The sequence below is a fragment of the Oreochromis niloticus genome, linkage group LG3, assembly GCF_001858045.2.
Source record: "Oreochromis niloticus isolate F11D_XX linkage group LG3, O_niloticus_UMD_NMBU, whole genome shotgun sequence".
Taxonomy (NCBI): Eukaryota; Metazoa; Chordata; class Actinopteri; order Cichliformes; family Cichlidae; genus Oreochromis; species Oreochromis niloticus.
In genome coordinates this window covers 68,524,039-68,538,490 of record NC_031967.2, presented here as the reverse complement: position 1 = coordinate 68,538,490, position 14,452 = coordinate 68,524,039, and the positions used below count along the sequence as shown (strand labels likewise).

The 14,452-nt window shown below is 45.7% G+C and overlaps 2 protein-coding genes across 3 annotated transcripts; both read left to right on the top strand.

The window, feature by feature from the left end:
* Positions 1-1,379: 1,379 nt before the first annotated feature.
* On the top strand, positions 1,380-4,846 carry LOC112846008 (uncharacterized). Its single transcript, XM_025905207.1, has 3 exons — positions 1,380-2,145; positions 4,319-4,722; positions 4,805-4,846. The coding sequence occupies exons 1-3, from the start codon at positions 1,833-1,835 to the stop codon at positions 4,844-4,846; spliced, it is 759 nt and encodes a 252-aa protein (XP_025760992.1). The 5' UTR covers positions 1,380-1,832.
* Positions 4,847-5,130: 284 nt separating this feature from the next.
* LOC112846055 (uncharacterized) lies at positions 5,131-11,065 on the top strand. Of its 2 annotated transcripts, XM_025905304.1 has the most exons (3): positions 5,131-5,272; positions 7,883-8,271; positions 8,438-11,065. In XM_025905304.1, exon 3 carries the CDS (start codon positions 8,682-8,684, stop codon positions 10,431-10,433), a length of 1,752 nt encoding a protein of 583 aa, XP_025761089.1. In that variant the 5' UTR covers positions 5,131-5,272; positions 7,883-8,271; positions 8,438-8,681; the 3' UTR covers positions 10,434-11,065. The 2 variants fall into 2 exon arrangements, 1 of the variants encoding a protein (XP_025761089.1); XR_003218841.1 differs by lacking the exons at positions 7,883-8,271; positions 8,438-11,065 and adding an exon at positions 5,472-5,485.
* The last annotated feature ends 3,387 nt before the right edge of the window (positions 11,066-14,452 follow it).

The window sequence follows — 14,452 nt, the reverse complement described above, 5'->3', positions numbered from 1 at the left end:
TATAATAAAGGCCTAATTGTGTCGTGAGCTTAGAAGTAGATTTGTAACTGGATAACTGTGGTCTGGAGGGGAGATGGTATTTATGGCCCCTAGGAAGAGACATACCCACAGTGCTTAACTGATATACTCCCACACCTATATGCACACTCACACACGTGCACGCATATATCAGGTATGCACACACCGTCACTCACGAGCACTCACATAGACACGCGGGAATGCGCACATGTAGGCATTCACGTGCTCGCACACACACAAGTAAAAGTAGGTAAACATAGCACTTAGTTTATGGCACCTCGTAGAGCGATTAGAAGGGGGGTCACTTATACAAAACTGCTTGTAACGGACAAGGGGGTTGAGATCTGCAGAGAAAGTCCGGGGTTCTGTACATCTCCCTTCTAGAAGGTATAATCAATAAGTGTGTATGAATAAAGGTATGGTTAATTGACTACTGAGTCCCGGTGTTCTTTCTGGAAGTCTGACGAATATACGAACCGGGGTGAAACTGCTTTTCGCAACAGTTTTGGTGCCGAAACCCGGGATTCGCTCGAGGCCCAGAGAGGACGAATTGGCAGAGCTGAGATCGTGAAAACGAGGCGAACAGAGAGCCGGCTCAATCATTTATAAGGTAAGCACCACCTGTTTATTTTCGAAGTGTGCATATTGAATAAAGTCTAAATTATCTGTTCGCCAAGTTGAGCGTATCTCAGTGTAATTTCACTCAGTATGTTAAAGAAACGGTGTTTGATCCGTTTTAGTGGCGGTGTGTGATCCGTCTTAGTTAGTAATTAATAGAATCGGTGTTTCATCCGTGGCGGTGTGTGATCCGTCTTAGTTATTAGGAACAAAGTGGCGGTGTTGTGATCCGTCCTCCGTGCGTTAAAGCAGGAAACGTGTGTTACTATTAGTTAGAAAGCGGGGCTGAAAGGCCTCGTCACCGGTGAGGGCCGTGTGTGTCACGGGTTTGGTTACCCCACCTAGTCTCGGACGCGGGGTTAGGACCTGTGAGGGCAGGAGATCCAGGGTGGTGACCAGGGGATTGGTGACTCCTTAAATAACTAAGTCGGGGAGAGGTCCCTGTCACAGTCTGAAGTATGCATAAAACCAGGATCGGTTGCTTTCGCCGGTTAGATTCTGAGCTGAGTTGAACCAGTGCCTGATGCAGAAGGAGGGCTGTGTAGTGTGTTTGAAAGCGCAGTTCTGTGTCTCGTCTGAAGTACGGGTGTCAATTAAAGTAACAAAAAGAATTTGGGTCTAAAAGTGTGTGTTTGTGGTGTGCAGAAATTGCGGCAGGAGGCCGTGTCGTGAATTATTGCAAACTGTGAAGTCAATTGGGGGTTGAATTTGGTTTTATTTTTTCTGGGGAAGAGAAACTGCGGTATCCAGTCCGTGGCGTAGTTTGAATAATTCGTGAGGCAAATGTGGCGCGATCTGACGATTGTGAGCCTAATTGTCCTAGTTTTGTGAGGTGTGAGCGGACGGCACCCGCTCTTGGTGCTGACTGGGGCGTTCTCCTGGATCAGCAGAGGAGGAAGTGTCCCGCAGTGAGTTGTGAAGGGGACTGCGAGAAGTAGGAGGTGTGCGATAGCCAGCCTCAGGGGGCGGACTCATTTGTGGGACGGAAGAGGAGTACCAAGGAGGAGCTCGGAGGGTTCCGAGGAAAACTACAGCGACATCTGGTGGTAAGTAAAGGGAATTTCAGGTGAGTTAAAATAATGACTGATCAACAGGAGATTATTAGAGAAGGAGTGAGGAGTCCAACGGAGGGAGAAATGCAATGGAAAACTGTTGAGAAGCAAAAAGAGAAATGAGGGGAAGCATTGAAGATCACCATGACAGGACATCTAACAGGTAAGAATGGTAAAATACTGGAACTGGGGAAGGAAATAATGAGTGTATGTGATCAAGCTGGAATAAAAGGTGACATGCGATGCTCTCTTGCAAAGGTTTTGTTGGAAGCGGCCAAGGCATCTGAGGAGAAGGAGGAGAAACTCAGGAAAGAGTTAGATGGAGCAAATATCTTGGAGAAGAGGGGAGTTAAGGACCGAATAAAGGAGGAGGAGGAGAAACGAGCCAGGCTGGCTGCATGGGGAATCAGCTGCCAAGGATTGGAGCACTGGATGAGGGAACCTGTGGAAGAGGAAGGTAAGTTGAGACCTGATTGTCTTCCACACCCCCAACCCACGCCTCCTCTTTTTTCAGTATGTCCTCCTCCATATTTTGGTAATTATCCTATGTTGAGCATTAAGGATGGCAGCATGGAGAATGAAGATGGTGTGGTGCTGCGACTAACTGGAGGGCAGGCTGAGTGTGAATATGAGGAGCAGCACCGCCCAAGGCCGCAGCAACAAATGATAACAATGGGACCTGAAAAGATAGCGCCACCTGCTACTCAGGTCCAGACCCATGTGGATCATAAAGAGGACGAGGAAGGAGAAGAAGAACGGTCCAGTGCAGCAGGAGCGACAGCTAGGTCTCCTCCGGAATTATCAGCCGGAGAGGCAGAGAGATTGGTGGAGATGCTTTGCAAGCGACTCGAAGAAGAAGAATTGACTGAAAAATTTAAGAAGCAAAAAGGAGTAGCTGAAGGGAAAGCAGACCCGCCTTTGGATGTGAGAAAAAAGGTGCATCTTAAGGTGCACTTACCTAAGGTAAGAGGTGTTGACTCCTGGGATGGATGGATACAGGGCACTCTGGAAGAGGATATAGGTGAATGTAGTGTGATTCAGAGTCCAGGAGGGGATGAAGATGACTCAAGAAGACGCCACGCGTTTGAATCTAGAAAAGAGCGAGAGGAGATGCAGGAGCAATGGCTTCAAAGTGGAGGAGAGCGTGGAGAACATTCGATGGTGAGAAGAAGTCAAATGAAAGTAGCGGAAAACCCCCAGAAGGGGGTCATGGGACATTCCAATTATGCATTAGAAATGCCCCTAGTGGTCACAGCAGGGGGTGAGAGAAGATATAAACCATATGGAGTAGGGGATGTTACAGCTCTAGTGGAGATGCTCCCACCCATCATTGATGGAGGGGCGGGTTGGCTGAGACAACTTGATAAAGTGACATCAGGCACACAGCTCGCCCTGGGGGATTTTCGAGCCATAGCTGGCCGGTGTATGACAGTCACTGCGCTGGAGGAAATCCAGGTACTGGCAGCTGTCATCACTAGACCAGACTCTACACCTTTTTTTAGAGTGCAGGAGCAGATTGGGAATGCTGTGCGTCAACAATATCCAACCCCAAATGCGGCTGCCATTACAAAGTTGCAATGGAAGCCTGATCAAAACCCTAGAGATTATGTAGAGCAGGTGAAAGAGAAGTGGATGCAGAACACAGGTTACAATCCTTCTGCACGTGGTCTTCACCAGGTGTGGTTTAGAAAGGCAGTATTAGAAGGGATACCAGAACAGGTAAAAGAAAAAATTTTAGATGTCCCTGATTTAGAAGGAGCAGACGCACATCGCTGGGAGAGACATTTGGTGCATTATTTGGATAAATACAAGCGAGGTGAAGATAAGAAAAAAGGGGAGTTGGAGGAGATTCAGGGACAATTGCTTAAGCTGAACTTGGGAGAAGCGAAACAGAAGGTAAGTGAAAAGAAAAAAGAGAACAAATTAACTGATTCATCAAAGGTGATGGTAGCTCAAGGCTGCCCACCTGAGTCTAATAGACCTGAATTTAATCCAAATGTTTATCCAATGAATCCCTGGACACATTATGATGGTTTGCAGAGTCCACCCATGGCCAGCTGGGGAGGTAATGTGTGGGCCGGTAGAGGAAGGGCAAGAGGCCGTGGTGGCTCGGTGAGTGCGAGGGGCGCCTGGGGCTATGGAAGGGGTGCGCCTGGAGCGGGTCGTGGGCCTAGAGGTGTCTGTTGGGTGTGTTATCAGCCTGGGCACTGGGCAAAAGACTGTCCACAGCAGCCACAAATTCAACAGCAAATGGGCCCGCCTCAAGCAAGAAGTACTACCAGGCTCCAAACCCACACATGATCCCTGGACCAAGACCTCAAATGCCGACCTGGGAGGCCGGCTGGAACAGCCAGGACTGGCAGCAGTGACACACCCACAGGGAGGCCGAGGAGAGGGGGGAAAGGCAGACCCCTTACTCTCACTGACGGTGAATGGACTGACTCTGCCGTTCCTTGTTGATACGGGAGCTACTTATTCAACCATCCAAGAAGTTCCTGATAACACTAAATTATCTGGGGACGAGGTCAGCGTGGTCGGCTTCTCTGGGGTTTCAATGACATTGCCAGTGACTGTTCCTTTAAAGACTGAAATTGGAAAGCAAGGAATGGCACATCCATATGTCATTTCAGCGCAGGTGCCTGTGAACTTGATGGGGCGAGACCTGCTCATCAAACTGGGAGCTGTGATCATGTGTGGGCCTGATGGTTTAACAGTGACTCTGAAGGATGGCACACAGCTTCCATGTGTGGCCACAGGTACGAGAGGACAGTGGCTGCTGTCTGAGGACATTGATCGTACAGCAGAAATCTACTGGGCCCGGCTGACGACCTCTAACGGCATCCTGGCACACTTCCAACTCTGGCGGCCCTGGATCATGGCCCTCGACGTGTATGCTCCACCCATTGACCCATACCACGTGGCACTCTTTTATGATCGCGAAAACACTGAGTGGTATGAAGATCTGTTCCATGAATTCCTGGAGGGGAAGGCATGGCAGGTCTCTACCAGAGATATTTATGTTGGACCGCAGGGGGTAGCAGCCCTGGTCCATTTGTCGGAGGAACAAAAGAGCTGGTTCCGAATGGGTGATGAATCTGTGCCTCATGTGTCTCTAGCGGTTCATTCTGGACATCAAGCGAAGGACTTGGGTCCCATGATGCGTGTGGCTTCACGAGCAATTGATTGGCAACTCACACAGATTCCTGATGTTTCCTTCTCCCCAAGTACTAAAACATATAGAATTTCAGCATCTCACACAGATGACACTATGTTGGAACATCGTCACATTCGTAGGACACATGGCAGGGAACTGACAGATCATCCAGAGGCCGTTAAAGGCCTCTCACAGTTGCCTCACACACTGTGGTCACAGGGGCCTACGGATGTTGGCTTAACCACCTGTTCGCCTGTGACCTTTGAACTTAAATCTGACATTCCAATATGGCGTCTGCAGTACCGACATTCACCACAGGCAGAGGAAGGCATTGCAGAGACTATTGAAGGGCTGTTAAAGGTGGGGGTGTTGGAGCCTTCCACGTCTCAATGGAACACGCCTATTTTGCCAGTGGAAAAGCATGGCACAGGTAAATATCGTATGGCTCATGATTTGCGGGCCATTAATGCTATTTTGAAAACTAAAACTGTGCCAGTTCCTAATCCATTTACTGCATTGACAAATCTCTCCCCAGATCAGCGTTGGTTTACATGCATTGACCTGGCAAATGTCTTCTTTTGTTTACCTTTGCACCACTCTCTGCGTGATGTGTTTTCTTTCTCTTACAGGGGTCAACAGTTAAGGTATACTCGGTTGCCACAGGGATTTGCTCTGTCACCGGGGATTTTAACCAGGTGTTGAAGCAGACGTTGGAACCGTGTGTGATGCCGGCTGGCTGCACTCTGGTTCAATATGTTGATGACCTCCTGATTGCCGCTCCCACGGCAGACGCTTGCTTTCAGGCCACCATGACCGTGCTTAGGAGACTGGCAGAGGCGGGCTTTAAAGTGAGTAAAGACAAATTACAGTTGGTGAGACCACAGGTGACTTTTTTAGGGAGAGAGGTGAAACAGCATATGGTGGGGATGATGGCTGCTCATAGAAGTGCCATTCTCTCCCACCCGCGGCCGGAGACTGTGAAAGAGATGCTTTCCTTTTTAGGTCTCACAGGCTACGGCCGGCAGTACATTCCAGACTATGTGGGCCGCACTAAGCCTTTGCGTGACTTGGTGAAGCAGCATGGAATGAGAGACCTGACTGCTAAGTTGAACTGGACTACTGAAGCTGAACAATGCTTTATTTCTCTGAAACAGGATCTTTCTCGAGCAGTAGATTTAGCTGTGCCAGATTACAACAGGGACTTTTTCTTAGAAGTTTCTGAAACAAAAGGGGTGGTGAATGGCGTTTTGTTTCAGAAAAAAGGGGGAGGTAGACAGGTTTTGATGTACATCAGTGTATGCTTAGACAACATGGAGAAAAGGCACCCTACATGCACTCAGCATGTAGCTGGAGTGGCAAAGGCCATCCAGAAAGTAGCACATATAGTTAGAGGACACCCACTGAGAGCGTTAACAACACACAGTGTGGTGGCTTATGTTAACTCACAGGCCTTCACCATGACCCCACTTAGACAACAGAGGCTCAGCAAAGTGCTGGAGGCCCCAAATTTGACTTTTACACATGAAGGGATAAATATGGCAGACCAAATGGGGTCAGGGGAACCGCACGACTGCGCTCAGGCGGTCTGGAAAGAAGAGAAGACAAGACCAGATCTCAAAGCGGAAGCCATGGAAGGAGCAGAGGATCTCTTCACAGATGGCTGTTGCTTTAGGGACGAGAAGGAGGGGCTCAAGGCAGGCTATGCAGTGGTAAGTAAGAGAGGGGAGCAGCTGGAGGTGATCAAAGCAGCAAAGTTGGAAGGGCAGCAGTCAGCGCAGAGAGCAGAGGTGATTGCACTGATTGAAGCCCTTAAATATGCTCAAGGAAAGAAGATAAACATTTACACTGATTCAGCCTATGCCTTTGGAGCCGCACATGTGGAGCTGGGTCAGTGGAAAAGAGTTGGATTCCTCACTACCAATCAACAACCAATCAAACATGAGAAGGAGATGAGGGCGCTGGAAGAGGCGCTGGAAGGACCCCTGGAGGTGGCAATAATAAAGTGCAAGGGACACGACGATTCGGCCACCTGGGTTGCTCGAGGTAATCGAGCAGCAGATGAAGCAGCCAAAAAGGTGGTTGGTTACACAGGGATCAGACAAATGGTAAGTATGGGAATAGATTGGGAAGAAAATCCAGGGCTGGAACGCGAAGAGATCATAAAAGAACAGGGGAAGGCCTCTCCAGAAGAAAAGTCACTCTGGAAGGAGAGAGGAGCCATAAAGGTAAGCAACATTTGGAGGGGGCCAGATGGAAGACCAGTGTTGATGGCAGATATGGCAGAGAAAAAGATCAGAGAAGCTCATGGCCTTGGGCATGTGGGTGTGGCCCAGATGGAGAGGAATCTCTGTCATTGGTGGCACCCATTCCTGAAGGACATGTTAAGGGAGCATGTGCGAACCTGCCTTATCTGTGGCCAACACAATCCTAAACCCACAGTGAAACCAGAGATGGGTAAGTTTCCCCTGGTCCAGAGGCCGGGGCAGGAAATAGTGATTGATTACACAGACATGGTGACACCAGCGAGGGGCTTTAGATACCTGCTGGTATGTGTGGATAGTTTGACAGGGTGGCCAGAGGCGTGGCCAGCCCGGAGAGAAGACAGCACAACAGTCATTAAGTGTTTGATAAATCATTACATTCCCTGGCATGGATTCCCAGAGAGAATTAGATCAGATAATGGGACGCATTTTAAGAATAAACATTTGCAGGAAGTGGAATCCATGCTAGGGTTGCAACACAGGTTTGGGACCGTTTATCATCCACAGTCTCAAGGTAAGGTTGAGCGAATGAATCAAAACTTAAAAAATAAATTGGCTAAGATCTGTGCACAGACCAAAATGGATTGGGTTGAGGCGTTACCAATAGCGCTCATGAGCATTAGATGCTCAGTAAATCAGTCTACCGGGTTCACTCCTTATGAGCTGTTCACCGGGAGACAATTTCCTGGACCCACTGCAGGGATACCAGCCTTAAGACAAGAAATCCCTACATTTGAACATTTAAAGCAGTTTAAAGCACTAAAAGCTCTTGTCTTAAGTTTTACATCACAGGTGACTGCGGGCCAAGGACAGGAGCAGACGGTGCCAGACGCGAAGTGGGTGTGGCTGAAGGTTTACAAACGGAAGTGGAACGAGCCCAGGTGGACAGGTCCGTTTGAGGTGGGGACCAGGACCTCACACGCAGTTCAGCTGAAGGGGAAAGGTGAAACCTGGTACCACTGGAGCCAGTGTGCTGTAGCTGAAGAGCCTAAGCGGTCGGAGAGGCTCTTGGCAAAAGAAAAGAGGGGGAACTCGGCTGAGACCCCTCACATGGATCCCAGCCCAGGGACAGAATAAATCCCTGATCCATGCAACGACTGAAGGGTAGTCTACCCCGGAAGTCGAAGAAAGAAGAGCAACAGAGGATCGCATAACCCAGAAGATAAAGGTGGTTTTATAAAAATAAGTGAAAAGTGAAAAACTATATTGGATAAAGAGGGATAAGACAAGAAAAAACAAAACAAAAACAAGATGGGGTTATGGGGAAATTGGAAAGAAATGGTAGTGTTAGGAGTGATGGCTGTTGTTATTGTAACTGTGATTTTTCTTTTAAGTGAATTGCCCAGAGACAGACCCGAATCCACTCTGGCGACTCCACCATCACAGGCCACGGCGAAGCGAACCAAACGCAGTGAAACAGGTAAATCAGATGAGTGTTTGGATTATTATGGCGGTATAGAGTTGGACTACATTAAAGGGTCCACTACCTCGTATACATTCGACCTTTGTGCTGTCATTAAATGTAAAGGCTTAAACAGTTCATGGCGGGGATATGATGTCTGGGTAGGTTACAATCCAATGGTAGATATAGAGTGTAATAATCAGAAGCTTAGCTACCCCTATCACACTTATTGGAAGGGCCCGTGTGACTACTGGTCTACCATAGTGGAGTATTCTGGCACGTGGCGCCCGTACAAGGACACCACGTGGCAGAAGCTTGGGTTTCAGCGGGACTTCTCAGCTGGGCAGAACCCGTTGACCCTCTCACTGAATCGTTGGTATGACACTGTGTGGCCCGCCCGATCTGTGGTGTATTTATTTATAGGGGCAGATGTCTCAGGGAAGGATCCATACGGTTTGGTTAAAATTAATTTTAGAGATTTTGCACACGGTGTGGTTGAAATAACTGTATCAACACCTCCCCCACCATTGCCACTTTCTGAATCGGGCCCACAAATAATCGAGGTAGATTATACAAGACTAAAACCTAAACAGCTCATTTCAATGGCTACTGGCTATCGTGAAAGCAATTTATGGCTAGACTGGCTTATCCAAAATGCTAGGGAACAGAATGTTTCAGATTGTGTGGCGTGCACAGCTGCCCGCCCACATCTTTTCACAGAACCGGCTCCTTTACATCCCGAAGACCAGTGGGGATTTGAGTGCATGCTCAGACTCACTAGAGAAGCGGTTTCTGAAGGTAATTGTACTACATTAGCAAGTTTGTTTCCACCAATAGGTAATGATACTGTACTTGGTCCCTTCACGCCAAGAAGAGCCAACTACACGTGTTTTAACTTTACTGTGTTCTTCCCTGACAGACATGAGCATGAGGCCGGGGAGATTAACGCTGATTGGTGCACTGTGACGTACCTGGCCAGAGGAAAGTTATCAAGAGACACCGGCACCGAAATAGGCCTGTGGGCACGTGCTGGTTTGTATTATTATTGTGGTGGGTATAGATTGTATGTTAGAATTCCTAGTGGGACTTCTGGTCTCTGTGCCATGGTACGTTTAGGTGCACCTCTTGTTTTAGTAGGTGAAAAGGGGGTGCGGCTGGCTAAGCCCGGCACCGCTCAATTGACAGCCAGGCAGAGACGTCATGTGTTGGCCAAACGGTCACCAGGATCGTTTGACCTTACAATAGGATCACCAACGTATATAGATGCTATTGGAGTGCCTAGGGGTGTGCCTAATGAATTTAAGTTAGCGGACCAAATTGCTGGAGGATTTGAAAATCTCCCAATAAATTCTGCATTTTTTCCAGTAACTCCAAATAAGAATGTGGATCATATTAATTATGTGCATTATAATGTCCTGAGACTGGCGAACCTTACCAGGGACGCGGTTGAAGGGCTTGCTGAACAGTTGGGTCCAACATCTTTAATGGCAGTACAAAATCGGATGGCGTTAGACATGTTGTTGGGAGAAAAAGGGGGCGTTTGCGCGATGTTTGGGGATATGTGTTGCACCTTTATTCCAAATAACACAGCTCCGGATGGCTCTGTGACCCGAGCGCTGGAAGGCCTGAGGACGTTGTCCATCACAATGCATGAGCATTCAGGAGTGGATAACTTGCTGGAAGAGTGGATGACCTCTGTCTTTGGGCAATGGAAAGGTTTTATTATGTCAATTATGGTTTCTTTGTCTGTTTTTACTGCAATATTAGCAACGTGTGGGTGTTGTTGTGTGCCTTGTATCAGAGCTTTGCTTGTAAGACTCATCAATCGTGCTGTGGGAGAATCTGATACAAAGGCAGACACCATGTTGCCACTTTTGGGAAATGGGGAGTCACAGTATGAAAACATTATGGTGAAAGATTTAGTTTAGTTTTATCTGCCATAGGGCAGATAAAAAAGGGGGTTTGTAGGGATGTTTAGCTTATTTTAGAGTTTAGACATGTAGGAATGTTTAGTTTGCTTTAGAGTTTAGAAATGTGTTAAGATAGAATGTAGAATTATTGTAGAGACACTGACACTGCCCTCAATATAATAAAGGCCTAATTGTGTCGTGAGCTTAGAAGTAGATTTGTAACTGGATAACTGTGGTCTGGAGGGGAGATGGTATTTATGGCCCCTAGGAAGAGACATACCCACAGTGCTTAACTGATATACTCCCACACCTATATGCACACTCACACACGTGCACGCATATATCAGGTATGCACACACCGTCACTCACGAGCACTCACATAGACACGCGGGAACGCGCACATGTAGGCATTCACGTGCTCGCACACACACAAGTAAAAGTAGGTAAACATAGCACTTAGTTTATGGCACCTCGTAGAGGGATTAGAAGGGGGGTCACTTATACAAAACTGCATGTAACGGACAAAGGGGTTGAGATCTGCAGAGAAAGTCCGGGGTTCTGTACATCTCCCTTCTAGAAGGTATAATCAATAAGTGTGTATGAATAAAGGTATGGTTAATTGACTACTGAGTCCCGGTGTTCTTTCTGGAAGTCTGACGAATATACGAACCGGGGTGAAACTGCTTTTCGCAACACTGTACATTGTCTTGAACATTTCTGATCAAGTGTACCACAGTGGTTTCTACAAATAACTTGACAGAGGATTCACTAGCAGTTCAGTTGCCATGTCAGCAACATTCCCACATTCGGCCATGCCATTAGGCACGTAAGCACCAAGAGCAGGACCCAGTGACATCAAAGCGAATGCTGATATGCACAGTTTTGGTCTACACTGTCAGTCCTGATGCCATGTCTGGGGACATTTCTGGATCTTTCTGGGTCTGCTAAATCACCTTCAAATTCAAAGATGTGTCCTTGGTTATTCAATCACTGGGGGGAGCAGGAGAATTCTAATCTAGGCGCCAGGTCATCATACAACAGCTGTAGGGAAAAAAAGTACATCTCTGCTACCCTCTCCAACCCATTGTGGGAATTCTTCAATACTGCAGCAGGAAACTCCTTATTTGTTGATAGGGGATGCTGTTCATAAGGCCGATGGGTGACAGAATAATCGTCTAACTAGGGTGGTGGATTTCCTTCGCTTTGAGTAGCACATTTGCAGAGAAGTTGAACTGGCTATGCATGATTGCTTTTAGCGAGAGCAACTTCCACAGTTTTGGCACAGACTTGTTCTGAACTGCTGGTGAATCCTCTGTCAAGAAATTATAGAAACCACTGTGGTGTATTTGATCAGAAATGCTCAAGACAATGTACATTTCTGTAGTGGGTTTACCAAAGACAGCACACAAGAATATATAGATGCATGATGAGTGGTATCTGGAATATATTTATGCTTGTCTGCATGTGTGGTTATACATCTGAACATAAACTCCCGAAATCCTGGAAGTTTATCACTAGACACAGTTTATATCTATCAAACCGTTTCCGACTTGAGTTGGTGGCTCTGCTCTCCCAGCCACAGGATGCCCATGTCGGCAACATTCCCACACACACTGAATGGTGCCTTTAGGCATGCAGTGGTCTACACGGTCAGTGCTTCATAAAAGTTAGTTTCTTTTTTGAAGTTTTATATGTGAGCTCCATAGTGAAACATGAACCCAATCAGGTCATATCAGTGAGCATTTATCAGGTTTAAACTGTGACAGAAGAAGGTTACTGACCTTGGTTTGTTGTGCAGCTCAGCAGTGAGATCAGAACTAAAGAGAAATGACACCCAGGTTGATTTGAGGTGAACATAAAGAACAACTCCACACAAACAGCTGACAAACACACAAACTCGTCTCTCTGATATATCTGCAGATTTTTTTAGTTGAAAAAAAAAACAGCTGGTAGAAGAGTAAAAGTAAGTCTTTAATTAAGTTTTTATCCATTTATTCACTGCCTACTGCGTTTCCTCGACTCCTGAGCAAAGATAAAGAGTCAGTTCAGACCTGCAGTTGGTCCTCGTGGTGTTTTGAACTTGAATTCAGCCTGATTTGTTTTTCATGTCTTCTCCTCCATCATCAGTTATCAGGAGAGATGGGCAGTAACGCGTTACTGTAATCCGATTACTTTTTTCAAGTAACGAGTAATGTAAGGGATTACTATTGCAAAAACGGTAATTAGATTACCGTTACTTTCCCGTAGGAACGCTGCGTTACTGCGTTACTAAAACCGTGAGTTTTTTGCGAAAATGTCTCATGATAGTGACGTAAGCGAGTGCGACGTTCGTGGCAACAGCTGTGTGCAGATCAACAATGGATAATATATCAAGTGTGGGAGAGAGTATGAGCGTGCAGTGTTTAAAGTGTGGAAGTACTGACCTTACTTTGAGTTTGATTCCATAAAAAGTGACAGAAACATTAGCATCCGTTGTGCGTGGGAAGAAAACTTCTTTTTACAGCGAAAAAACCCCTAAACTTCCAAGCAAGCAGCGAGTGCGCTACGACTGTAATGGGAAATTCACAGAGAAACTCGCGGATTCTTCAACTGACCGCCGCGGCACACCTGCACCAGGGCAAACCTCCGCCTACCCCCGTCCTGCTTTACAGGTGAAAATAGAGCAACAGGACCGCTAGTCTTTGATTTTATTTATTTTCTGCTGTGTTTTACTTGCATCTATTTGAAAGAGTGAGTGTAAACACAAAAAAATATTTTATTTTATGTGCTGGAATGTGCAGAAAATAGGTTTAAATGTTAAACAAATTTCTTCCAGTCAGAGAATGTTGCATATAATTTAATTTTTGCTTGATGCATAAAGTTAAAAGATTAAAACTAATAAAACAAGTTTTAAAAAGACACTTTTTCATTTGATTACATTTTGTATGATGGATTATGCAGAAAAAGTAGAATTGGGCTGAAAGATCTATCGCTTTATCACCTATTCAGGTTGTAAATCGTGTTTTTAAAAAGTAACTAACTAAGTAATTAATTACTTTTGAAAATAAGTAATTAGTTGTCAATAGAAAATTGTATTTTTTAGTCAGTATAAGCTTTTAATGATATAAGTTTGCTTGTGATAGAATGCTGCATGATGATCATTTCCTTGCTTAGAACTGGTTGTTCTTTTCATTGTTCAGGACTGATTGTTCTTTATAAAACATGTTCTGATATTTGTATCTGAGTCTTCTCACAGCGATAGTAAGAAGTCAAACAAGCAGTTCTGACCTCGCACACACACACACAATCACATATGCACATGCTCACGTCAAATGTATTCATTTTTCTTATGTATAAATAAAGACAAGTGCAAGAACAGAGCGCGCATCACAGGGCCCCCACTCTGATGTGAGCGTTCTGTGATCGCCCTTGTATACAAGTAAATGCTGCAGCGCCTGTGTGTGTTTCTCCTCTTAGACTCTTAGCTGAAGAAGTGTCTTTGGAATAAATCTCTTGACATTAGTAAAGTAACGGGATTACTTTTGGGGGGAAGTAATCAGTAATTAGTAACTGATTACTTTTTTCAAGTAACTTGACCAACACTGGTTATCAGGAGAGCAGACAGTCAAAGTACAAGAATTCAAACAAACACAGAGATTCTACTTACAGAGCAGACACAGCACAGATGTTTCCTTCATCGTCCTTCTCACTCATTTGAGCTTTTTTTCATTTCTCTCACTGACACCAAGTAAAGCCCGCCCTCTTCCTCTGAGTACCAGCTTTTCTATTGGTTCAAACACAGAGGTAGAACACAAACATTTTCCTTTGTTTAAAAAACCCTGAAATTAAAAGATAGTGGCTTAAAGCTTCTATGCAAATAAAGACCAGGAAAACACAAGTATATACAGAAAATCCACTGTTGTCTATAAGGTATAACATATATACTAATGTTTGCACATAATCTGATTATATTTAATATCAGTGATGCTCTCTATCATTCATTATTTCACATAAATGAATATAAAGAATTTCAAAAAGGAAAGAGAATGAAGTCATTT

What these genes read in the sequence shown, in the direction of transcription:
- LOC112846008 (XM_025905207.1), top strand. Translation starts at nt 1,833, where the DNA reads ATGACAGGACATCTAACAGGTAAGAATGGTAAAATACTGGAACTGGGG. An exon ending in GGAACCTGTGGAAGAGGAAG is followed by an intron (nt 2,146 to 4,318) that starts GTAAGTTGAGAC and finishes ATGTCATTTCAG; the next exon opens with CGCAGGTGCCTGTGAACTTG. An exon ending in TTTATGTTGGACCGCAGGGG is followed by an intron (nt 4,723 to 4,804) that starts GTAGCAGCCCTG and finishes ATGTGTCTCTAG; the next exon opens with CGGTTCATTCTGGACATCAA.
- LOC112846055 (XM_025905304.1), top strand. Translation starts at nt 8,682, where the DNA reads ATGGTAGATATAGAGTGTAATAATCAGAAGCTTAGCTACCCCTATCAC.